General features: G+C 38.7%; 1 protein-coding gene and 1 long non-coding RNA gene across 15 annotated transcripts in view; one reads left to right on the plus strand and one right to left on the minus strand.

Moving 5' to 3' along the window:
- USP54 (ubiquitin specific peptidase 54) overlaps positions 1-25,321 on the plus strand; it is a 134,167-nt gene that overhangs the window by 90,603 nt on the left and 18,243 nt on the right. For 8 of the 13 annotated variants that reach the window (XM_045783169.2, XM_045783167.2, XM_045783170.2 and 5 more), the window contains 14 exons: positions 6,399-6,533; positions 8,105-8,218; positions 8,348-8,430; positions 8,860-8,965; positions 9,078-9,224; positions 10,645-10,794; positions 12,393-12,561; positions 13,924-14,094; positions 17,295-17,426; positions 17,582-17,962; positions 18,194-18,425; positions 20,098-20,231; positions 22,278-22,445; positions 24,932-25,051. In XM_045783169.2, coding sequence (XP_045639125.2) covers positions 6,399-6,533; positions 8,105-8,218; positions 8,348-8,430; positions 8,860-8,965; positions 9,078-9,224; positions 10,645-10,794; positions 12,393-12,561; positions 13,924-14,094; positions 17,295-17,426; positions 17,582-17,962; positions 18,194-18,425; positions 20,098-20,231; positions 22,278-22,445; positions 24,932-25,051 — 2,242 coding nt within the window. Of the gene's footprint in view, positions 1-96; positions 184-6,398; positions 6,534-8,104; positions 8,219-8,347; positions 8,431-8,859; positions 8,966-9,077; positions 9,225-10,644; positions 10,795-12,392; positions 12,562-13,923; positions 14,095-17,294; positions 17,427-17,581; positions 17,963-18,193; positions 18,426-20,097; positions 20,232-22,277; positions 22,446-24,931; positions 25,052-25,321 lie in introns of those variants that run through there. The other 5 variants (XM_087863028.1, XM_087863030.1, XM_045783177.2 and 2 more) reach the window with 4 other exon arrangements.
- Positions 152-24,941, minus strand: LOC123782832 (uncharacterized). Of its 2 annotated transcripts, none has more exons than XR_015724822.1 (6): positions 23,934-24,941; positions 23,482-23,585; positions 20,301-20,453; positions 19,397-19,594; positions 19,016-19,141; positions 152-4,194 (listed from the first exon to the last, which is right to left on the minus strand). It is a non-coding gene; the product is annotated as an uncharacterized LOC123782832 (long non-coding RNA). The 2 variants fall into 2 exon arrangements; XR_015724821.1 differs by having other exon boundaries at positions 152-4,197.

The following is a 25,321-nucleotide window of genomic DNA, read 5'->3' on the forward strand; positions in this document are numbered from 1 at the left end:
TCCTTTTTAAAATTTGGAGCTTAGAATTTTACATGATATTCAAATAGAGGGGTATGGCTGCAAGGACAAATATAGTATTATGATTCTTTCCTTTTCAGAGTTTATGGCAGAACCTGAAACTTATACAATCTCAAAATCTTTGTGCATGTCCAGAAGGGTCCCCCTTTTCATTTCCCCTTTGGGGTAAGTGGTTATGGTATTGATTCTCAAAATTTGATTTAAATACTGTTGGTAATCTCTAAGGTCCTATATTTTTTATCTTGACAAAAATTAGCAAATTGACTATTATATTTTGTAAAATCTCACCATTAGTTTATGATTTCCCACTAAAAGCAATTCTCTGGTGAATTTGGCCTGTCTCTATTCTGTGGCTCTCTGTTCAGTGTCTTGAAGTCTTGGTGTTTCTTTCTGTGTCTCTGTCTTTGTGTGTATGTGGGTGTCTGTCTCTTTTGCCCTGATAGCAGGAATGAGTGTGATAGGTAGCTTATGATGGTCTTTAACTTCACCACTGCAAGTCCACAAAGTATTAGGTTATGAACTCAAAGAGTACAAATAAAACCCTAAAACTCAATGGGGAGATATGGTATTGATAACTGAATTTACTTAAAAGGACTGAGGTAGGATATGCGGGTAATTTTCTAATCGTGAAGTCCAGAAAAGGTAGGTATTTTTAGACATAAGGTTAAGGAATCCCAACGGAGAAACTAGCCAGCTGTTCTGCCTTCTTCGATGTTGGAGCAACAGTTTCTATTAAACTGACTGGATATTTGATGATTAAGGAATTATTATTACCTTTTTCTAAGTGTGTTAATTATATTATGGGTATGTTTTAAACAAAAAGAGTTCTTATTTTATAGAGGCATATCCTGAAGTATTTACAGATGAGTAATGTCTGGCATTTGCTTCAAAATGATCTGGGAATGGGATAAGTGAGTGGGTTGTATATATGAAATGAGATTGGCCACAGGCTGATAATTGTTGAAGATAGATAATAGGTACATGGGAGTTTGTTGTGGTATTTTGTCTACTCTAGTATGTTTGAAATTTTCTGCAATAAAATGTTAAAAATCTAATGTTATTGTTTTGGGTGCCAAAATGGCAAACATTTATATGTTTTTCCCCTCTTGAAAGAGAATGTTTGCGATTCTTTGGACACATAAAACTAGTGAGAGTTCTCTTTTCCAGTAGTCCTCAAGGAGTAGTAGCTCCGTTATCTTTCTTTCAGAGGATTGTGTTTACAAACAGGCTTGATTGGCCACATTCAGGTTTACAAGTTATTTAAGTCTCTGATTTCCAGGAGGTGTGGAGAAAAGGAGTGATTATGAGAGCCAAAATGATGAGAGATTTGGGAAGCCCAGATCAAGAAGAGAAAACCTAAGAACTGAGTTAGTAGCAGTGCATAAAGTGTGTCGTGCCTTTGCAAAAGTTATTGTTGGACACTCTTCAGGGATTAGTTAGACTACTAACTTTCGAAAAACCTAGGGTCCATAAAGCATCAGATTTAGTGATGGCCCTTCTCCTTGACCCCCATCTTCTCTACTCATGACTTCTTTTAGATGCAAGTCTAGGAAGTCCTGAGAGATAAACAGCTGTTCCCTGCCCAAAAACAAAAGTCTGTGTTTTAGGGGGGAAAAAAACTTAAGCAACAGCTGCATTTGTAGATGCCAGAGCGCAAAGACTTTCTGTCTTTATGGCACTTTTATCTTATTTACATGGTTTTTACTAATCCAAATAACTATGTGCTCATGTGGGTAGAATTGTTTGCTCCATGATCCAAGAGAAATGGGTGGGGAAGCACCTGCTTTTAGTCATTAAAGTCTTATTGCTTTTGCACTGTATCCAAGAAAATAGTTAACAGACAAAAAGTAATTTGCCTTTCCCTGAGAATGAAAAGGAAGACCTCTTTGGTTTCACTATGTGAAGAAGAGCAGAGAGAAACCTCAAAGGTGGGTTTTCTCTGTTTATTGAAATGAAACCATCAGGGACCCCATAGGGAAAAATGACTCCTGGGTTTTGGTTCTCCTGCCCTTTCTCACTCCCTGCCACAGAACTCAGCAATTGGAAGAATACCAGTTTTTGTTCCTTATTGGTGCTACCACCTGTTCTTATTGCTGAACTAAATGTTCTTGGCTTTCTTTGGTGTGAACAGGATCTCCCTCTGGGAAAGGTGGGAGGAGGGTGAAAAAGGGAACAGGAGGAGGCCCGTTCCAGCCCTTGTGCTCATGTGAGAGGGACACACAGGGGTTAGTGTGCTGCCCTAACAGAGGGGCTTTGTGCTACAGCTTCTTCCAGAGCTGCAGCTCCACAGATGCATGCTGGGACAGCTCAGGCTTCTTCATCCCTGATACACTTGCTTTTTCCTAACAATAGCAGAGCAAGACTGATAATAATAGTTACAATAAAATAAAGAAGATGCAGGCATTCTGAATACATTTAGATATTCATTGTGTATGGAGAAAGTTGCCTATAATTAAGAGATGAGAAAAAGTATAGTTTGGAGACATTGATGACACCGAACACAAGTCAGATCTGTTATTGCATATCCACTGTGCATGTAAGCAGAGCTCTGACTTTAGGTCTTTCCCTTTCTGTGCTGAAACCTTTCTTATATAGTCATGAGAAATCTGCCTCTCTCGAATGAGAGCAACAGAAAGAGAAAAGTTTGGTCCTTCCTATCCAGATTTCAGAGACTGAGGAGGTAGCTCAAAGTAGATGCATTTCTGACCCAAGGTCAGCGGCAGACAGGATCCTTAGTAACCTAAAATATAATGACAATAATCATAACAACAACAACATTACTTGGATAGCACTTCTACAGCCAGGCATTAGTCTTAAGGTATAGATAGAGATATAGATAATTTATTTAATCCATAAATAACCCTAGGAGGTAAATACTATTACTAGTCTTCTTTTAAAAGAGGAAACTGAAGCCTAGAGAAGTTAAGTAATTTTTCTAGGGTCACAGAGATGGCAAATAACAGGACTGGGATTTTGAACCCAGATAGTTTGGTTCCAGAGTCCATGCTCTTAACTATTATTCTGTACCATCTTTCAGTGGAGTTCTGTCCTTTCTCAAGCAGGGTCATCTGAACCACAGAACACAGAACATGACTTGAGCGACTATTTTAATTCTCTCTGGATAATAACATAACTACTGCTATACATAGGAGAGAAGTTAGTCATTAGGAATTGTTGATGTCTTAGAATATTAGGGCTTGATTTTTCAGGGAACTCAGTTGAGAAAGACTAAAGGAGCTGTATTTTGCAAATATCACATTTGTATAGAACTATCCTGGAACTAATTTCCCATTGGTTTGTTTTGAAACCTGTTTTGGACTCTGGACAAAGGACCAAACCTCATCCATCCCATGCTCTAGAAATAGAGCCTTTGTTAGCAGTAAGATCTTAGCATTAACAGTTGAGAAGAACGGCAATTTAGGATGTGATTGTGGTCACTTATTGTTGCCAGTGGTCAAACCACTATTATTTGTAGAAGCAGTCACTGCTTCTTTGGCCACCTTTTCCTTTGTTTCTGTGTTCCTCTGTTTCAGAATCCTATAGGTCACTTGGTATAGATACCAATTGCTCTCTGAGAATGTTTAACTGTGGACCTAGACCGTTCCTTTTGGTCTAGTTTAAGGGTCACTGGTAGACATTCTTCTATTTCCAGTAACAAATTATGGAAGGTCCTGCCTTGCCTTCTTTACGTGCTCTTAAATATATTTGTGAAAAATGTCTAGATTAATCCAAAATAACTTATAATAGATTTCCCCAGCTCCTAGCTTATAAAATAATACTAAATATGTATTATTAGTACTGTTTCCTCCACATCATATGAAGTCCTTTGTAGGGAAATAATAGCAAGTTATGTAGCAGATTGCTCTTGAGCTGCTTTGGGATAGATGTTCAGTGTGTATGAGGAGGAACAGTGCTAGTAAGAGAGTAGAATGAGGAAAAAACAGTTCTAGCTTGAAATTAGCAGAATGAGATTTAACCCTATTTTGCTTTAACCAGTTATATTACCTTAAGAAAAATTTTCAACATTCCTAGGTGATTCTTTATCTTCTTTAAAAAAAAGAAGGGATACCTGGGTGGCTCAGTTGGTTAAACGTCTGATTCTTGATCTCAGCTCAGGTCTTGATCTCTGGGTCGTGGGTTCAGGCCCTGTGTTGGGTTCCCCACTGGGCATGGAGCCTACTTAAAAAAAAAAAAAAGAGGGAATGTAATATCTTAATAAGATTTACCTATATCACATCATTCATTCATTCATTTACTCATCCAGAATTAGTTATCAGTTGCCCTCTATATGCCAGTACCCTTCTAGGTGTTGGGAGTAATATAGCAGGGAATTAAAGGGCAAAAATTTTCTGTCCTCACACGTAAATTCTAGAGAGTGTAGTCAAACAGTAAATAAGTAAAATACATGGTATTACAGATGATAATAAGTGCCACAGAGAAAAATAAAACAGGTGAGGTTAGGAGGTTTGGGGAAGAGGGGGTAGAGCTTGCAATTTTAAATAGAGTGATCAGGGGACGCCTGGGTGGCTCAGTCTGTTAAACGTCTGCCTTTGGCTCAGGTCATGATCCCAGAGTCCTGGGATCGAGTCCGCATCGGGCTCCTTGCTCATTGTTCTCCCTGTGCCTGCCGCTCCCCCTGCTTGTGCAGACTCTCTCTTTTTGACAAATAAAATCTTTAAAACAAACAAATAAATAAAATGATCAGGAAAACAAATAAATAAAATGATCAGGAAGTACTATATAGTGAGGGTAATATTTGGATAAAAATCTGAAGAGTGAGTGACTGAGCTGCTTATGAGGACCAAGTAAGATGAGGACCAAGAATTGACCATTCTAGGTTGGTGAGCCTCCTATTCTTAGATCACATAAGTAAGTTTATTAAATTGTCTCATTTCTAGTCTCATTAGTAAGTTTGAAAAATAACCATGGTTGTTCTTTTTTTTTTTTTTAATGAGGAAATTACTAACAAGAATTTCAAGTGAGTGACATTCTTTGGTGTGTTGATATGTAACTCATCGTTGAATTTATTGTTTATCTGGGTGGTTTAGTGAGGATCTGGGCCACGTGATGTCAAAGGACCATATTCTAGTTTTTGTGGGGAAAGTCAATACCACTTGAGAAGAATTCATCAAGCCAGGTGCCACTTGTTGCCACCTTTTGTTTCCATTCTCTGGACATCACATTCATCATTGTTTCAGATCAGGTAAAGATGGAGAAGATAGATACATTTAATTACAACGAAATTATAAAACTTCTCCACATAAGAGACACTAGAAGACTAGAGAAGATATTTGCCAAAAGTCATATTCACAAAAGACCCAGAAAAACTAAATGTAGTTAGAAAGACTCAAATTAACCAGTCTGAGTGTATTTATTAATTGCTGACAAGGATATGGGGAAATTTATTTATATTCACTTACTGGTGGAAGTAAAAGCTGAAATAGCTTCTTTATAATGGAAAAAAAATGGAGGCTGCCAAAATGTCCGTCAATAAAGAAATGTATAAATAGATGTCGTATAGGCACCTGATAAGATACAACACAGCAGGGAAAAAGGATGAACCGTGTGTGTGTGTATGTATGTGTGTGTGTTACACGTGTATAAATTATGGACAGATCTCAAAAATAATGCTGAATTTAAAAAAGTAAAAGTTAGTGTGATACTTTGTATATAAACAAAAATATATGTAAAAGTATACTATGTGTTATTTAAGGATATATATATATATATACACACGCACGCACGTACGCACACACACACACACACACACATACACAAATACCCAGGTGTATAGAAGTATTAAAAAACAGAAGATTGTGCAACAAACTCATGATAGTGAATGGCTGGTAAAGAGTGGGTGGTCTTAAATGGAACTTCATCTGTAGATTTGAAATAAGCATGATGGAATGTTTATTTCTGGGTATTAGACAAGTAGGTCTTTGTTATATTATTCTTTATCCTTTGAGTAATTCTAAATTAAGAGAAGGGGGCCAAGTTTCATAGGCTAAGCCCCAGAGAATTATTTACCAAACCATTTATATATAATTTGTCCTTATTTACTGTGGATCTTCTACCTCTGGATCAGAGGAAATGAGGTAACCCTGTATTAATTAACTCATGACAGTGGTCTCTCCTAATGTGTTCTTAATGGTATCACGGTCAGATGAAAGAGCAAGGATCTTTACTAGCACAGATCATGCCCTTTATTCTGACTGTTGATTTTTTGCTTTTTTGTTACCAACTACAAGCATATCAACTCATGGGAAGTATATTTGGTTCCATTGTCAAAAGCATGGAGATGCTAGCTTGACAGACTGGGATGTGTAGAAGCTTAATAACAACACCGTGCTTTTTTCCCCTGTCTAACCTCTTCCCTACAGGGAATCTTTAACCAGTTTCAGTGTAGTAGCGAAAAAGTGCTTCCATCTGACACTCTCCGCAGTGCTCTGGCAAAGACTTTCCAGGATGAACAGCGTTTCCAGCTGGGAATTATGGATGATGCTGCGGAGTGCTTTGTAAGTGTTGGCCTCTGGCCCTCTTTGATTTGGGGTGAGACTGTTGATGGTCTCCATCAGGGACTGGGTACTTTACTGTAGTATTTACTCTGCCCTAGTATCTACAGTTAGAACTAGGAATTTCCCTAGGTTTTCAGAGCTCTAGGGTGTCTCTGCTAATGAAGTAGGAATTGCATAATGGGTTTATTCTTTTTCTTTCCTTCGGGCTTAGAGTAGTTTTGTGCTTGCCATTGCATAAAACAGTGGCTCTCACCTTCAAAGGAGACAGGGCTCATTAAAATACAAATTGCTGTGTCCCACTCCCTTGAGTTTCTTATTCAGTATGTCTGGATTAGGGCCCAAGAATATCTAGCTTTAACAAGTTTCCAGGTGATGCTAACCCTGATGCTGCTGGTCTGGGGACCACCGTACTTTGTGAACTCCTGCGTTACTAGTGATAATTAAACAGAGAGTAACTGAGTCCCTAACACAAGTGTAATGTGCTGTTTAGGTAGCTACATTGCTCCCAGTGACATTTAGTAGAAGACTCTTCTGAACTCTGGGTTCTACCCATCAACCTTCAAAAGACTCTCTGTGTGCATCCATTAAAAAAATCTGAGAGTGATCTATATTCCATTACAGGGTAAAATGTCACCAAAATCAGAGAAACTGGATCACTTCTATATTGCTGATAGGAATGTAAAATGGTATAGCCACTCTGGAAAACAGTTTGGCAGTTGTTTAAAAAACTAAACTTGCAAATTATCATATGGTTCAGCAGTTGCATTACTGGACATATACCCCAGAGAAATGAAGACTTAAGTTTTCACAAAAACCTGTACATGAATATTCATAGAATCTTTATTTGTAGTAGCCCCAAATTGGAAACGACCCAAATTCCTTTAATGGTAAATAGTGAAACTTTGGTACTTCCATGCCATGGAATACTATGCAGTAATAAAAAGGAATTACTAATTTACACATCAGCTTGAAGGGATCTAAAGGGAATTATGCTGACCAAAAAACACAGTATCAAAAGGTTATATGCATACCATATGCTCCCATTTATATAATATTCCTGAAATAACAAGTTTATAGAGATAAGAGAATAGATTAGTCGTTGCTAGGTATCAAGGTTGGAATTGGGTGGGTAAGGCTATAAAGGAATAATGTGAGGGAACCTTGTGATGGAACAGTTTTATATCTTGATTGCAGTGGTTGTTATATGACTCTATACATGTGAGAAAATTGCGGAGAGTTACACACACAAATAAGTGTATGTAAAACTGGTGAAATCTAAATAAACTCTGTAGACTGTATTGATGTCCATTTCTTGGTTTGGTTATTGTACTATAGTTATGCAAGATGTTACCATTGGAGGAAAGTGGGTGAAGGGTACATGGACCTCCTACACAATTTTTTTTGAAGTTTCCTGTGAATTTATAATTATTTCCAATTAAACAGTTTTCAAAAAAGCAGAGGTATTCTTACCTTCCAAGCGGATTACTATTTCTCTGAGTAAACTGCCTACCAATTTGTGCGTTTTTCTATTAAGTATCACTGATATACTGCTTTTGTTCTTTCCCTCTTAGGAAAACCTTCTGATGAGAATTCACTTCCACATTGCTGATGAAACCAAAGAGGATATATGTACTGCCCAACACTGCATCTCCCACCAGAAATTTGCAATGACATTGTTTGAACAGGTGAACCTTATTTCTATCTACATCACTTCTTCTTCAAGAACACTTTATGCTGGGATGCGGGGTATTAGATGGGTGCCAAAACAATCAGTGACTGTGGCTGCTTGGTTTTGCTTTTTTACCTGGGCCCAGTGTGTGTGTACTAGCTGTGGCGCCACTTCTGATCCGCTGCCTTTCATCCAGATGGTGCATTACATCTCCACTACTTCCCTTTGGTGAGTCTTAAAGGGTTCTCTGTTTGTGCCCTTAGGTACTCCTTAAGGATTGAGTTTTCACTGAAGGCATCCAAATAGCTTACGTTTTTATTGTTAAGACTATGCTATATTGTAGGAACTCAGAACAACTTTAAAGTAACCTTTGTTGTTCCTCCTCCTCTCCCAACCATTTCCTTTTGTTAGGTTCAGTTCTGGTCAGCAAGGTGGGAGGTGAAATGGGGACTCTATGAGCTTTGGATTTGGGGACAGGCAGGGGCACTCATTATGTTTGGGACACTGAAGCTGGCTGGTCAGGACAAGGGGCTTTGGTATAGTGGGCAGAGGAAGAAAATCAAACATGTGATTTAGGAGTTTGTATGAATAATCTATTTGATTTAGTTTTAAGTCTGAGTAACTCCTACCATCATTCCCTTCCATTCCCTATCTTAGCAATCAGGCTATTTGTATGCTGGAAAGACGAGAAAAACCCTCACCAAGCATGTTTGGTGAGCTGCTGCAAAATGCCAGCACCATGGGGGATCTGCGGAATTGTCCGGTGAGTTAAGTCAGGGGTAGGGTTCAGAGTGGGGAGAAGAGCCCTAGGGTTAGTGGAATTGAGGCAGAGCCAGTAGGAAACATCTCAAACTTGTCTTATATATGTATTTCAGAGCAACTGTGGAGAAAGGATTCGGATTCGCCGTGTGTTGATGAATGCTCCACAGATTATCACAATTGGGCTAGTATGGGACTCAGACCACTCAGACTTGGCAGAAGATGTCATTCACAGCCTGGGTACCTGCCTTAAGCTGGGTGATGTAAGTATTACTACCTTTATCTCTGACTTAGAGTTCTTGTGTCTTAGTATTGCTTAAGGGCAATGAACACTAAACACAAAAGTATATCCTAGGTGACAAATATTATAGAGTTTTGGACAAATATACCTGTTATATGTGTACACATACACGTGCATGCATTACCTGCTCACATACCTCCTTTGGGTAGGTGGCAAAGGCTTTTTAGAAAAAAATGGGATGATATTCGCCTTGAAAGACAGGATGGGCAGAGCTTAGCTACTGATAAAAATCAAGCCATTTATAGAGTTATTGTGTGCCCTACTCATTATTTGTTTGTACTGGTGTAGGGTAGGGAGGTATATTCAACCACAGGTCAAAGAAGTGAGCAGTCCTGACTAGAGCTGCTATGGGAAGTGAAGGGGTAGAAGTTGGTGACCTGAGTTTTACAATACAAAATTTACAGTGAGGAACCCAATGTCTGTTGAGAAGGCAGTGAAGTAGCTTGGAAGAGAATTTAGTGGTTTAGTGGTTTTCTGTGCATCTATTCAGAGAAATAGGGGAAAAGATTTCAAGCCTGGGGTCCTTAACCTTTATCAGCTCCATGCCCTACTATAGGTATAGCCAGGGTTTTCCTTCAGTTCAAGAGAAGAGCCAGAAATTCTGTGGTTTCCTTTCTACTGGTTTCTTTCTCATAACAGTCCCGTGACTAAGGAGATTCCTTGTCATTCTTTAATGTCACTAAGCCACAACTGAGAATAAATGAACTATCTGGGATCTTATTTTAGGTCTCCTTCCCAAGGAATCTCTGACATGAGTAGGGTATGCACAATTAAATCTCACTTTTCTAAATTTCTGTAGTCTACGTCTTATGTATTGTTCTAGTTTTATTTTATTTTTATGATGATTTTCTCATTCAAATAAGTTTCTCAAGTCAAATATCCGCTTTGTCAAGTTTTTTTGGTATGTTCTTAGAACCTATGGCAGTGCTAGACATCTACAAATTACAATGCTGATAACCAGGATGGTGGTATTGCTCCTCCTAAGGGCATTTTTACCCCTTAGTTCGGGTCTCAGAAGGAAATTTATGTTTATGGCACCAGCTGATAAGTAACTTTTGAAACTTGAGTGTTTTGTTTTTGTTTTGCTTTGTGTTTTTCAAATTTCTTGGCTCTTCTTATGATAAGCACAAGCAATAAAATATTATTGAAAGTATGAAGAAACAGCACCACCTTACCAGTTTACTGGCTTCTATCTGTCTTGCTTTTCCCTACATTTTGTCTTTTTAGGTTCATTCTGATGATTAATACGAACTAGGGAAATTTTTAGACTGAAGAGTGGAGAAACAAGTCAGTACCTTAACAAGAAATGATGGAGTCTGCTGAGAGATGATGTGAGAGGGTTGAGTATGTGACTGTTTCTCCATTCTCTTTTTTCCCCACAGCTGTTTTTCAGAGTGACAGATGACCGGGCCAAGCAGTCTGAACTGTACTTAGTAGGAATGATCTGTTACTATGGCAAACATTATTCTACATTTTTTTTCCAAACAAAGATCCGCAAATGGATGTATTTTGATGATGCTCATGTCAAGGAGGTAGGAATATTCAAGCCCTTCTTAAAGTGTTTGGTGACTGCAACAAAAAACTAAGGATAATTACTTGTCTACTTGTCTTCATAATTTTGATGTCTGTTTACCTATCTATTGAATTTATGAGAGTGTCAGTCTTAACTTCTCCAATTAGATGGTAAGTTCCTTAAAGATAGGATCGATATATTCCCTGTTATTTTCTCTGAATCTTCTCACCATGCAGTCAGCACAGTTCTGTGTTTACTAGTTGACAAAGTGGTTTTTTTTGTTTTAACGTATTAATTGGTTGATTTGAGTGAGAACAGTTTAATGCTTCAAATTAGGTTAGAAGGTTAGCATGAAGTTCAGAATTTCAAACTGAAATTATCAGTGGGTAATCCTTTATCCCAGAGCTGCTATTGATTATTCTCTGATTGCTACCTCCCTGAAGTGCCTTAACATGTTTTGGGGATAGTGTAGGGGAAAAAAATGGGGGCTATGAGGATATTTAAAGCTGGAAACTTGTTACTATCTAAATCACAGAGTCTGTGACTGCAGTAGTTAAGGTGATCTGCATGAGTTAGGAAGCTTTTGAGATAAGGTTAGCAGCTAGAAGATTCCTGACTATAATTTACACCAGTCCATGGACGGTAAGCAGTGTCTTCTACAAATAGTAAAGTCTGTCAAATTTCCTGATTGTCTATCTCTTTTTTTGCTGTTGTAGTTTAGGGCAATTTATATGAATTCTTTGAGCTTTAGCATTTTTATTTGAAAAATAATACTTGCCTTATAAGATATTAAATAAGATTTGTATGTAAAAAGGATATTTGTTTTAATTAAAGTAATAGTTATAAATTTACTGAACATCTATTATGAAATAAGCACTATGCTAGTTGTTCAACTCTCTCAAGAGCACACCATCTTAGAATGTGACTGGTTCACGTTTAAGAGAGGGTGAGTTTAGGGATTTGATTGGATTGTTGTTTCCATGGCTCTTCTGTCACTCTTTTCCACTGCTTTGGCAGTGCTGAATCCAGCTCAAAGCTAAGGCCGAGGTTCAGCTGTCTATTCTAAGCAGTTTGACATTTTATGTCCTGCCATGTGTGAACTCTGAAATGGAATGTCATTTATTCTAAGGCAGTCTGTGAGAGAGTTTCTGCCTGCTCTTCAGCTTCATAAAAGCGATTTTAATATTTAGGCAAAAATTATATAATTTATAGAATGATAGAATTGCAAATTTCCAACAAGGGCTTTAATCTGTGAAAAGAAATTGATCACCAAGGCAGCTGAAGTCCCCTCACATAGCATATTCACCTTTGAGAACTTTCATTTATATTTCACAACTGAATTGATGTTTCACAGAAATAAAAGTAATTTTATTCATCATTCCTACCTCTTACAGGGTTTTACTGCTTTCTAAAAGGGTTTAGCAAAAAAAAAAAAAAAAAAAGAGATTTAACCAAAAATTTATGAAATTTAGGTCTAAGGTCTCTTTGTGGTCTCTTTACCCAATTTTTGTCTTTTTATCTTTCTTACTTTCTTTAGAAAAACAGAGTAGGAAGATATGTTTTGAATTGTGGATATGAAGTATAACTGTCATGTTCTTCTGATTGTTTCTGGTTCAGATTGGGCCCAAATGGAAGGATGTGGTGACCAAATGCATCAAGGGGCATTATCAGCCTTTGCTACTGCTTTATGCAGACCCCCAGGGTACGCCAGTGTCCACCCAGGACCTGCCTCCCCAAGTTGAGTTCCAGTCATACAGCAGGACATGCTATGATAGTGAAGATTCAGGTGAGCAGTCTGGCTCTTTACCTCTTTCTTCTCCTTTCCAATGTGATCACTGGACAGTTAGGACTCATATATAATCATGAGCCTAGCACATAGCCTAGCCTGTAGAAAGAAAATCCATTTGAGATGGAAAGAAGTGCCAATTCGTGCTGAAGCCCAAGGTGTGCCAGACTTTGTTTCCTTCGGCCTTCAAGAATGTATTGCCTAAGTCCCCTGCCCCTGATTCACAAGTGAGAAGGCAATTAGGTTGATTTGGCCTGAAGTAATAAGTTTCAGGGAGACTCGGTGTTTAACCTTCTAATAATGGTAAGATGACTAATTCTTACTATCAGTTTAACAGTGACTTCACCGAAGTGTTAAGACCAAGAAAAATTATAAGAGTTACTACAAAACTAGTCATTTTGTTTGGGAAGAGAGACTTTTGTTTTAAAATGCCAAGTGTAATAGCAATATTCCTCAGCCTATGAATCAGTTTTTCACTTCTAATTCAATCGTTTGCAACTTAAATCATGTTTTCCTGTAGAAACGATTTGCAGCTTGATGGCTAAAGTCTGAGGTTAGCTCATAGAGGCTTATAATATATTAGAAATATAATCCTAATGGTTTTGGCTTGATTTCTGAAAAGGAAGAAAAAGAAATATTCATTTCTTCTTTTAGATCTAGGACTGTCCCAGAGTATAATTTTGAAAGAGAAGACACTTGTCCTTGGAATTTTTTTCCCTCCCTTTTGTGCCTCTCTCCTGCTTGGTACCTGGTGTTCTTCCCAACAATGTACCTACCCAGACCTGCTCTACTTTTTCTCCCTTCAGTCAAACACCCATTTCCACTTTTGTGCTTATCTCAGCAAGTTGTTCAGAGAAAAGTAGTCTGATTGAACTACTTTACTCTAAAGTATAAATAACAGCCCCATAATTTCTCAGATATATTAAAAATGCTTACAATGTCAATTAAATTTTTTAAAGTGACATTTCTGGCAGTATAGGAGAAAAATTATGGGATGGGAAGCAACTGGTTATGTATGCCAGGTCGGCCTGGGACTCTCCATCTAAATAGATCTTACTTTTCACAACTTTTTCCTTTCTTCCACTTTTCCCCATAGGTTTTCTAAAAGCCCCACAGTTTTTCACAGTGGCAGGCAAAGTGAGGGCTTCCGCAAGGTAGGGGCAGGAGTGGGAGGAATTGTTTGTGTGTCTGGGTTATCTGGAAGTTGGGTGTTGGGAAGAACGGCTCTGGTATATCCTTCTCACCCTTCCATCTAGGAAGTTCTTGCGTTATGGACCTTTGTTGACAACCAACTCTTTGCCTTCTCTCTGTCACTATCCTCTCTTTCCTTACTTTTGCATATGTGTCTCCTCCTTCCCTCAGGGAGGGAGCCCTCCATCTCAAGTGACACTCGAACAGATTCCTCAACGGAGAGCTATCCCTACAAACACTCCCACCATGAGTCTGTGGTCAGTCACTTCTCTTCTGATTCTCAGGGGACAGTCATCTATAATGTGGAGAATGATTCCACGTCTCAGAGCAGTCGGGACACAGGTAGGGAGTTATACAGTGGACCCTGCTTGCCTGATTCAGTTCCTACATAGAGATTCTCCCAGGAAAAAGAAACTGGGGCAAGTCAGAAATGTTTGTCATGCAAAGGGAAAAAGGCACAGAACTCGGGTAATTGGGTGGGATGAAAAGAAGCAACACAACTCCGAATGAACGATGATATTCCATTACAGATATTTCTATCAATACCAGCATATCAATAAGGATGATTATAATGTGATTATTGATGTGATTGCTTATTCCAAAATCTGTTTTTTGTTCCTGCTATATTCTTGATCCCTGTCCTTCTCATAGTGTTCCAGTAAACTTTGTGGTCTTGCACCTCATTATGTTTTCATGCCAGGCTTTATCCCAAGTGGAGGGCTTTGAGAGAAGGGGCATATTTATAGGCATGGGACACTTGCTTATCACCTTGCTGGGCTTCCTGAAGGACAGAAAAGCAAAAGAAAGAAAGCTAGTCTGTTTGTTATTGTGAGTTCCATGTAGAGAATATTCTTGAACTGTTCTGTTAATCTGTAGAAGAATGTACCTGTTGTCAGTGGAAGAAATCAATTCAGTACATGAAAGGAAGAACAGTGAGTGACTCACTGCTGAGATGAAAAGTTTATCACCTAATGCATAGAACAGTGCCCATACTCTTAGAGACTTGGGAATTAGTGAGCTCATGGCTTTAGATTGGTGGTTCCTACTCTGTGCTTGACTTTTTTTTTAAAGTTTTTATTTTAATTCTAATTGTTAGCATACAGTATAATATTAGTTTCAGGTGTATAATGTAGTGATTCAACACTTGTCATACAACACCATCACAACGAGTGGCACTCCTTAATCCCCATCACCTATTTCACCCGTCTTCCCACCCACCTCCCCTCTGGTAACCATCAGTTTGTTCTCTTCAGTTAAGAATCTGTTTCTTGGTTTGCCTCTTTCTTTTTTCCCCCCTTTGCTCATTTGTTTTGTTTCTTAAATTCCACATATGAGTGAAATTATATGGTATTTTTCTTTCTCTGATTGACTTATTTCATTTAGCATAATACTCTCCAGCTCCATCCATGTTGTTGCAAGTGGCCAGATTTCATTCTTTTTTTATGGCTGAGTAATATTCCATAATAGCCAATGGATAAAGAAGATATGGTATGTATGTATGTATACACACACACACACACACACACACACACACAAAATCATACACACACACACAGATATGATATACCATATCTTCTTTATCCATTCATCAGTTGATGGACACTTGGGCTGTTTCCATAATTTGGCTATTATAGATAATGCTGGTATAAACATGGGGGTGCATGTATCCCTTTGAATTAGTACTTTTATATTCTTTGATTAATACCTTTTTTTAAAAAATAGGGAATTTTAAACATTTTCAGAAGTATACAGAATAGTATACTGCTCCTTCATGGACTCACCGCTTAATATCAGTAAGTATAACTCATGGCCAATCTAGTTTTATCTATACCTCTACCTACTCCCCCTACTCCTGGATTATTTTGAAGCAAATTCCCCATATTATTTCACCTTTTCCATAAATATTTGTAGTATGTATCTCTAAAATAAGAAATCATTTTAAAACATATTATTATCACACTTAAAAATATTAATAATTCCTAAAAACCACTAAATAACCAATAAGTTTCAAATACACAAATATCTTGTAAATTTCATCATCTTTTAATGGTTTGTGTGCTTGATTCTGAATCCAAGTGAGTTCTACACATTGGGACAGATTGATAAGTCTTTTACGTTTCTTTTGAACTGTAGGTTTCTCTATTTTTCCTTGCAGCTGATTGTTGAACAACTAGGTGTAGTTTGTCCTATAGATTGCCCACATTCTGAAGTTTGGTAAACTATGGTAAACTCTAGCATGTTTCTCTGTTCTCTGTATTTCTTGTAAATTGGCAGTTGGATCTAGAGGTTTGGTTAGATTCATGTTGGATTTCTTTCGATGACTACTGCAGAGGTGACTACTGCAAAGTATGATTTTTTTAAAGACTGTATTTCTGAAACTGAATCAGGGAGAAGCCAAATAACAGGATAAAGAAGGCATATTTTCCAGCAGAGTCAGGTTTATGTTAAAGGTTTGTGAATGGCTGGGGGTAGGGGAGCATATTCTCATTGGTTTAACATTTGCAGACTTAGTTGCTCCAAGTGATTTCCTCCTTTCCTAAATCTTTCTTTTGGGCCCAGAGGTAGCAAAGTATCAGATAAAAGCAATAAAATATTACATTGGTAATTTCTTGAAAACAGGTAGCCATATCAGTACACTGCTGATACCTGAATACGTACAAAAATTTTCTTATACTAACATACGAAAACGAATTAGCTCTGGGTGCATTTGAGAACCTAGAGGATTTTCTCTAAACCTGTTCTCTAATTCAGTTGTTTAATTCACTGTTGGCTTCCCGCAGGTTAGATGATGATATCTTTTAGAATCTGACCTTTGCTGTTATCCAATCATACATTTACATCCTGTGGGCTTGAAGCAGGGCAAGTTATGTAAAAGAGCCCATATCTCCTGGGCTTCTCAGCGATCAGTACTGAGGAATTATGAAGTGTAATCTCTGGGTGAAGTCAAGTTTGGTAAAGCACTCATTGGGGGATGGGAATGAGAATTATTCAAAGTTCAAATGTCCTTTTACATGATTTACATTTAAGGAAGATTTAGAACTGAATCTTAAAGCCACCCACAATTGGAGCTCTTGTGGGCAAAGGCTGGGGCACCTGGGCCAATACCAGATGTAGTAAAAATTAGGCTTTACTTGGTATGTGTTGCTAAATGAAAGGAAAGCTCTGTCTTTTATTTATGAGAGTCAAAATATGTTGATACGTGACATTTTTATACAATCTTTAAAACTGTCACCTTTTAAAAATTACCAAGTAGTGTGTCCTTCTGGGTCACCGGGAAAGATTACAAGCAAGATCAAGACTGGTAATTGCTCAGGAAACACTGTAAATTTGCAAGCTCCCATTAAGTACTTGAGCTTCTCTGCATTTATTTATTGAGAGATTCCTGCTACACTTAAATCAGATAGTCTTGGCCCCTACAGCTTCTGATTCATGGGTATACTAAATTTGTGGCACTGCTGTGAATCCCAAAGGGAGACTATGTTCTCAAGAGGATGAAGGTCAGTTTCAGATACCAGCTTACTCCCATTTCCTTGTTCTTTCAGGACACCTGACTGATAGTGAATGTAATCAGAAACTCACATCCAAGAAAGGGTCACTGATAGAACGCAAGAAGAGCTCTGGCCGGGTTAGGAGGAAAGGCGATGAGCCACAGGCCTCAGGGTACCACAGTGAAGGCAAGCCACTCTGCACTGTTTGTCTTTCTTCATTCACTCTGGCAAACTTGTGTCATACTCCACTCTGGCTTTTCCTTTCTGCTTTCACACTTTGGGGTCTGGGTATCTATGATCATTTTAAACATTTATATTTGTTTAATTCTTTGTGTTTTTAGGAGAAACACTGAAAGAGAAACAGGCTCCTAGGAATGCCTCTAAACCATCCAGCAGCACCAATAGACTAAGGGATTTTAAAGAGACAGTCAGCAATATGATTCACAACAGACCATCCCTGGCTTCTCAGAGCAACCTAGGATCTCCCTGTGTGGGGAAGGGAGGAGACCAGACAGACAAAAAGCCTCCTAGAAACCTGTCTTTACACTCTCGTGACTGGGAAGTAGAGAGTACCAGCAGTGAGTCAAAATCCAGTTCTTCTAGCAAGTATCGTCCAACATGGAGACCCAAACGGGAGTCTCTGAATATTGACAGCATCTTTAGTAAGGACAAAAGGAAGCACTGTGGCTATACCCAGCTTAGTCCCTTTTCTGAGGATTCAGGTGAGGAGATAATTAGGGAAGAGTTGGGCTTTTGAATAAAGTTGACTTATGTATTTAAAAAACCTGGATTTTCTGGTAAACTCAGCAAGGTACTTTTTTATGCTGATGTTGAGCTTTTTGGAGCTAGGAGTTCAGTGAAGGAGGAGCTGGAGGGAGGGGTTGGTTATGTCTTAATTTGAGGCAGATGCTAAATCTACCTCCTTTCCTATACTTGTCCTTTGATCGGGATAGCTAAAGAATTTACACCAGATGAGCTAAGCAAGCCACCTGCTTACGACATTAAAACTGGTGGACCAAGCCCCCAGTACAAGCCCTGGGGCCCAGCACGACCAGGCTCTCACCTTTTAGAACAGCACCCTCGCCTAATACAGCGAATGGAATCTGGCTATGAAAGCAGTGAGAGGAACAGCAGCAGCCCTGTCAGCCTGGATGCAGCCCTGCCTGAGAGCTCCAGTGTCTGCAGGTATTGTTTGGCCTCTGAATAGTGGCATTGTCCCTTGCAGCAATGTGAGCCACCAGGAGGCTTTTCAACTCAAGATTATCAGCTTTTTTTCTTTCTTTTTTAAAAAATTGAAATGAAGTTGATAACATGTTATATTAGTTTTAGGTGTACAACTTAGTGATTGGACAATTCTGTATATTACACTATGTTCACTGCAATACATGTAGTTACCATCTGTCACCATAGAATATTATTACCATATTATTGACTATATTCTTTGTGCTGTACTTTTTATCCCTGTGACTTATTTATTTTATAACTGGAAGTTTGTACCTCTTAATCTCCCTCAGTTATTTCACTCTTCCCCCAACCTTCTTTCCTCTGGCAACCACCAGTTTGTTTTTTATATTTGTGATTCTGTTTCTGTTTTTTATTTGTTTGCTCATTTGTTTCGTTTTTTTAGGTTCCACATATAAGTGAAATCATACAGTATTTCTCTTTCCCTGATTTATTTCACTTAGCATAACAGTACCCTCTGGGTCCATCTATGTTGTCGTAAGTGGCAAAATTCCATTCTTTTTTATGGCTTCGTAATATATGTGTTAACATACCTTATCTTCTTTTCCATTCATCTCTTAATGGACACTTAGGTTGCTTCCATATCTTGGTTGTTGAAAATAATGTTGCAATAAACATGCGGGTGCTCTGTCGACTTTCTATGACAACAGCACCCTCTCCTGGAAGAAGGAGCAAAGGTATTTGAGAAACAAGAGAGCTGTATTATACGTAAAATAATTATTTAGTAAATAACTTGTAATGGAAGAATTCATGAATCAAAACATAGTTCTATGATCAGAGAGAAAATACAGTTGTTATTTATTCTTTCATTTAGGATAGTTTTTTTAAGGGTTACAGGGATTCTGTGTTTTATAAGTCAATGATATTCATAATTCCAAAAGATAACAGTGATGATTTAATAGTGCTCATTGTACCTTGTTCTTAGGGCCCAGTTTGGTTTATAAATTTCAGATCTTCATATGTTGTTTCTACTGAGTTTCCACAGAGGCAAGTTTCTTAACAGAGTTGCTGCTTTGCAAAGAGTGATTATATCTTTTACAAGGGTGATGATCACATCCTCATTTTTTCCCACTGCTTATCCCTTGACATGGGATCCAGAATTGTCCAATCACCTGTTGAGGTTTACACATGAGAAGATGGCTATAAAGGCATAAGAAAGAGGAAGGCAATCATATGAGAGCTTATGTTTATTAATTCATTAAATAAATTTTGTGCCAATACTGTGCTAGATGCACAAAATGTGAATAAGGTAAGATAAGATGGGGGAACTATTTTCAGAAGTAGTTTAGCAGATACTTTAACTATATATTATTTTGATTTTTTTTTAAAGATTTTATTTATTTGAAGATTTTATTTGTCAGAGAGAGAGAGAGCAAGCACAAGCAGGGGGAGCAGCAGGCAGAGGGAGAAGCAGGCTCCCTGCTGAGCAAAGAGCCTGATATGAGACTCGAACCCAGGACCCTGAGATCATGACCTGAGCTAAAGGCAGTTGCTTAACCGACTGAGCCACCTAGGAGCCCCTGTTTTATTGTTTTTTGAGGGAATTTAGTCTTAGGAATGCTGCAAGTTATCACCCTTCTGATGTTTTCAGTAAACTCTGGTTTGTCTTTTGAAGGGATCCAAGTACTAAGAGATCAGCTGGGTTGGCACCTTCCTGGCGTCACATCCCAAAGTCTCACAGTAGTAGCATACTGGATGCAGACTCCATAGCATCCAGGAGTAGCTGGACAAAGAATCAGCCTCTCTCAGGTAAGCAGAAAGACACTGGCTTTGGAGGACTGGATTTGACTGCCAATTCTATTTGGAAAATAGCCTTACCTGAGCACATTCGAAATTAGAGGACAGTTGTACTTTAAGTTTTCCATCAGTATTTAAATATGGAGGCATTTGAGCCATTCCATCTTTGGACTTATCTATTTTTTGTTCTTCATCATGGCTTGCCTGATGGTTCTTTCCAACTTGGGGAGAGCCCTTGTGGGAATAAGAAGGAACAGAAATATGGTGAACAGTGTTAGTAGCACCGGCAATCCTCAGAAGAATAAGTTCTTGGGGTTTTTTCCTTGGTATGGAAGAAGCCTCATGAGAATGGATTTCTTATTGTTTAGTTGTATGGGTTGAGATGCCAAAGGGAGACACAAAGGCTATGGGCATAACTGGGGAATAAGTAAGTCAAACCTATCCTTATCCCTGCCTCTATATCCTGTCCAGTATCCCTGTTTTCTTTTCCCTTCTTGAGTGTGCTTTTTGTCCTCAGACTCTCTCCTCCTTTTTTTTTTTTTTTTTTGAAAGAGCACACAAGCAGGGGGAGGGGCAGAGGGAGAGAGAGAGTCTTAAGCGGACTCCACACTGAGCGCCGAGCTCCATCTCATGACCCTGATATCACAGCTTGAGCTGAAACCAAGAGTCAGATGCTTAATTGACTGTACCACCCAGGGGCCCCTTGATCCTATCATTTTAGTCTGGCACAGAACAAAAAATTTTGTCTGGTAATTTTGATCATTCATTTAAAAAATTACTGAAGTAAAAATAAGTCCAACAATTTAGTAACCTCACCTTTCCCTCTTCAAATTGAAGGAACTAGTATTATCATCAGGATATATATATTTTTCTACATTTTTTTTCCATGCCTATACAAGTGTATAGATAAGTTTATTACCACCATTTAAAAAAAAAAATGAACACCTGAGTGGCTCAGTCAGTTAAGCATCTGACTCTTGGTTTTGGTTCAGGTCATGATCCCAGGGTCTGGGGTTGAGTCTCACATCAGGCTCCCTGCTCAGCAGAGACCCTGCTTCTCCCTCTGCCTGCCGCTCTCTCAATGCTCTCTCTCTCTCTCTGACAAATAAGTAAAATCGTTTTAAAAAAATAAAATGAAGCCATACTATGCATATTATTCTGTCACTTGATTTTTCACTTATATCACAGACATTCTTTTAGGTCTGTTTGGTTCCACCTATGAACATTTATAAAATTGAATTTTTATTGGATATTTTACAAACTTTTTTTAAAAGATTTATTTATTTTTAGAGAGAGCAAGCAGGTGAGGGGAGAGGCAGAGGGAGACAGGAAGGACTGTCAAGCAGATTCCCCGCTGAGTGCAGAGCCTGCCACTGGGCTCAGTCTCTCAACCCTGAGATCATGATATGAGCTGAAACCAAGAGTCCAACGCTTAACTGAACCACCCAGGCGCCCCTACAAACTTTTTTTACTGGTTATTTTACAAACTCTTTAAAGAGATGTTGGAAGTTAAGGCTGAGAAATTGACTTGCTTGAAGATTCCCAATGAGTTAGCTGAGAATGCTGTCTAATGGTTAAGAGCATGGATTTTGAATTTAACCTGTTTGACTTCAGTTCAGCTCTACCATTTACCATCTTTGTCACCTTAGGCAAGTTATTTATTTATTCTCTTTGTATCTCTGTTTCTTCATTCCTAAAATGTGGGTAATAATAGTATCTACTTCATAGGTTGCATGAGAATTAAATGAAATAAAAAGAATTAAATGAAATAAAAGTGCTTAAAACTGTGCCCATCACATAGTAAATGCTCAACAAATGTTAGTTTTCACATTGTTATTGTTGTAATAAAGCTGCTCAATAAATAGTTTACCATCATCATTATGATTCATAGCCCAGATTTCACCGTGAATCTGATGTGGAAAGCACTGTCCAAAACATGAACTCCAAATTGAATCAAGAGTTCCAAAGGAAAGGCAGTGCAGTGGCCATAAATACAGCAGGTGCCTAGTCTTAGTTATGGTAATGTGACAATTTCTCTTCTCCCTTGCTTGTTTTCAGGTGGGGAGATATCTTCCAAAAGCGAACTGGATGAACTGCAGGAGGAAGTGGCCAGGAGGGCCCAGGAACAGGAACTTCGAAGGAAACGGGAGAAGGAATTAGAGGCAGCTAAAGGATTTAATCCTCATCCCAGCCGCTTCATGGACTTGGATGAACTGCAGAATCAGGGTAATTGTTGTGAGCATAGGTTGTAGCTGATGGGGACAGAGAGAGAGAGAAAACAAATATTCAGGCTTGTAAATTCCTGTCTTCTGTTTAGCTAAGTTGTATTTCATCATAATTCACACATTTTAGTGAGAACTAGTGAAAGCAGGAGGTGACAGGCACTGATTTTGGGCTCATCTATTGAAAGTCTATAGTTTAGAGACAGGATATTGTTCATGAAAAATATTTCCCATGAACATCTGTAGAAGGTGTAAATAAAACTAGTCACAATTCAGAAACAGCGGAACAGGGCAGTGAATGAGCCACACTGATGAGGGAAATTCTACTTGCTGGGCAGAAATATACCCTTGAAATTGCCCACCTAGAGCTTCAAGGAAGTAGGTCTATCAAACAGGTTCTAAGAACACAAAGCTTGATTGCCTTTGATCCTCTGATGATTCATTTCCCAATCTGATACAATTTTCATGGACTTTACAAGGCTTCCCCAACTGCCCCAAACTAGTTACTTTTTTCCTTCAGCTGCTTTACGATGTCATTTTGTACCAGGAGAGACTAGTCTTCAAAATAGGAGTTTAAAAAGACTGAGGTATATACTGTAAATAGACTCCTGAAACTTATATCTCTGTTTTTCTTTCTATGAAATGAATTTATTGTTCTTATTATTCAGAATCCCCAGATGTAACAAATTATGCTACAGAAGTGCAAAGAATAGGAGTCAGTGCTGTTTTGGGTGGTTGCTTTCTTGCTGACCACTTCCCACTTTTTGTCAACACTTAGAGAAGCTTAGTGGGCTAATTTGGGGCCTATTTTGGGACCATTTTTCTCCTCAAATTTTACTATCCTTTGATTTGAGGCAATTGTTTCTTTATATTTCCCAAGGCACTGTATCTGTTTCCAAATTAGTTTTAATTTCCTAGTTCCTTAGTTGTCCCTACATTTGGATAGTCTTCTTTTCCTTTTCATCCTCAAGCTATGTCACATTTGGGTCTCAGGTTTATATTGTTTCTGAAGGAGGAGTCTTGTCATCTCCTTTCCTTACCTTTTTTCCTTCCTCTATTAATTGGGTAATACATGAAAGTTGAGAGAGAATCCTTCTGGCCACATTTCATTGTGAATTCTCCATACACTTTGATTCGCAATCTCCTGGAAGAGCAAGGAATGGAATACTAAGATTCTAGAAGATTAGAATTAAAAAAAAAAAAAATCTTGTATAGTGATGATCAACTATAGTCTGCCTATACATCTGTAGAGAACTTTTTTTAAATGGCTCTCACTACTATCTCTGATGGTAAAGATTGTATAGATTTAGTTGATGTCAAATATTATGAGAAAACTTTAGGCCTGGAGGGTGGGGTACCCATATCTCTTGGTGGGCCTGAATGCCAGGTTTTTCAGTACCAACTTAACTACTTCCACTGCCTACCCATTGCTCTCTAAAAGCCACGGTGAATTAAGGAGTGAATGTTAGGGGTTTGGAAGAGCCTTTCTTACCATGTCCAGCTGGAGGTAAGTGGAGGATGGGGCCATTATGAGAGAAATGACTCTGACATTTCGATATTTTTCCTTGTGAGCTTGTGGAAACTCATCATTAATCCCAATCGTGGGTGAATTTACAATACGGCTTATTACCAATTTATGGTTATGAGTGAGTAAAAGCCAAGGGGTACATAAACTTGAGTGTTCTTTTACAAAAGTTGCCCTTACAGTACTTTCTTGCTTTTTCATCTGGCACTGTATTTGAACTCTTCTGCGCCTGCTTTGGTACACATTTGCTTTCAGAGGAGGAAGGAATATTTCATGCTCACAGTATGGGAAAGTGACTGTTGCAGTCGGTTTGGCGAGCAAGGATATGATGAAAGAAAATACCTAGCACTGCTGATGAAAAGTGTGTCCTTGCAAATAAGCAACAAGGGCATTTCAACTGCCCTGGTAGATATATTGAGGTTAGGAACTGTAGAGCAACTGTACCCAAGAGGTGTACTAATTTTCCAGTTGAGGGTGGCACAGAGAGGACTGTGAATTGATGTAGGAAAGAAGTTTTACAGATGACTTTCCACAGAGTTGTGAAGCCACTTTTGCCTTAACACAGCAGTAGAGGTCTCCATGGAGGTCTGGGACATTTTGACACTCGTTGGCAAGATGTATCTTGTTGCATTGTGGAAAAACAGATCAGTTTCAGGCATAAGAATCCACCCTTCTGCTGTAGAGAATACTTTATTCTTTTCTTGAGAGTCCCCTTAAGAGCTCTTGGAATTGGAATATGTGGTGGATAATGACATACTCCTCTTTCATGGCCTTGGCAATGTCTTGGCTAAGGCAAAAACGGATGTCCTACTTGTTTCAGAGAATTCTTCATAGCCGTGGAGAGTTAGAATAAGGGTAGATCAAAGGCTCAGCAGCAAGGAGCTATGTGCACTGAGGGGAAACATCACTACATAGAAAAAGTTGGAACGAACTGTAATGAAAATGAAAAGTGCTGGCCCTTTCAGGGAGGAGTGACGGCTTTGAGAGGTCCTTGCAAGAGGCAGATTCAGTGTTTGAAGAGTCGCTGCATCTGGAACAGAAGGGAGACTGTGCTACAGCTTTGGCTTTCTGTAACGAAGCTATCTGTAAGTAACTCTAACTGCTACAGCTACGGCAATTTTAACTAACTTCGTGATAGGTATCGTTAGAGTCATCACTCAGATGGGATGAAAACACCTTTAAGTCTCCTCACTGTCACTCTCCCAAACTGAGGTCCTTTAGGCTATCTTTGCCCTTCAGATTTCTAAGGGTGCCACGTACTATTGCTGTGGCCTATGGATATTTACTGGAATAACCTCAGCCGGAGTCCACAGATGAACTATCCAGCCATGCCTACCTTCTTATCCCAAGATGAA

This window comes from Ursus americanus, chromosome 6, assembly GCF_024610735.1.
Source record: "Ursus americanus isolate L20-20 chromosome 6, mUrsAme1.1.p, whole genome shotgun sequence".
Lineage (NCBI taxonomy): Eukaryota > Metazoa > Chordata > Mammalia > Carnivora > Ursidae > Ursus > Ursus americanus.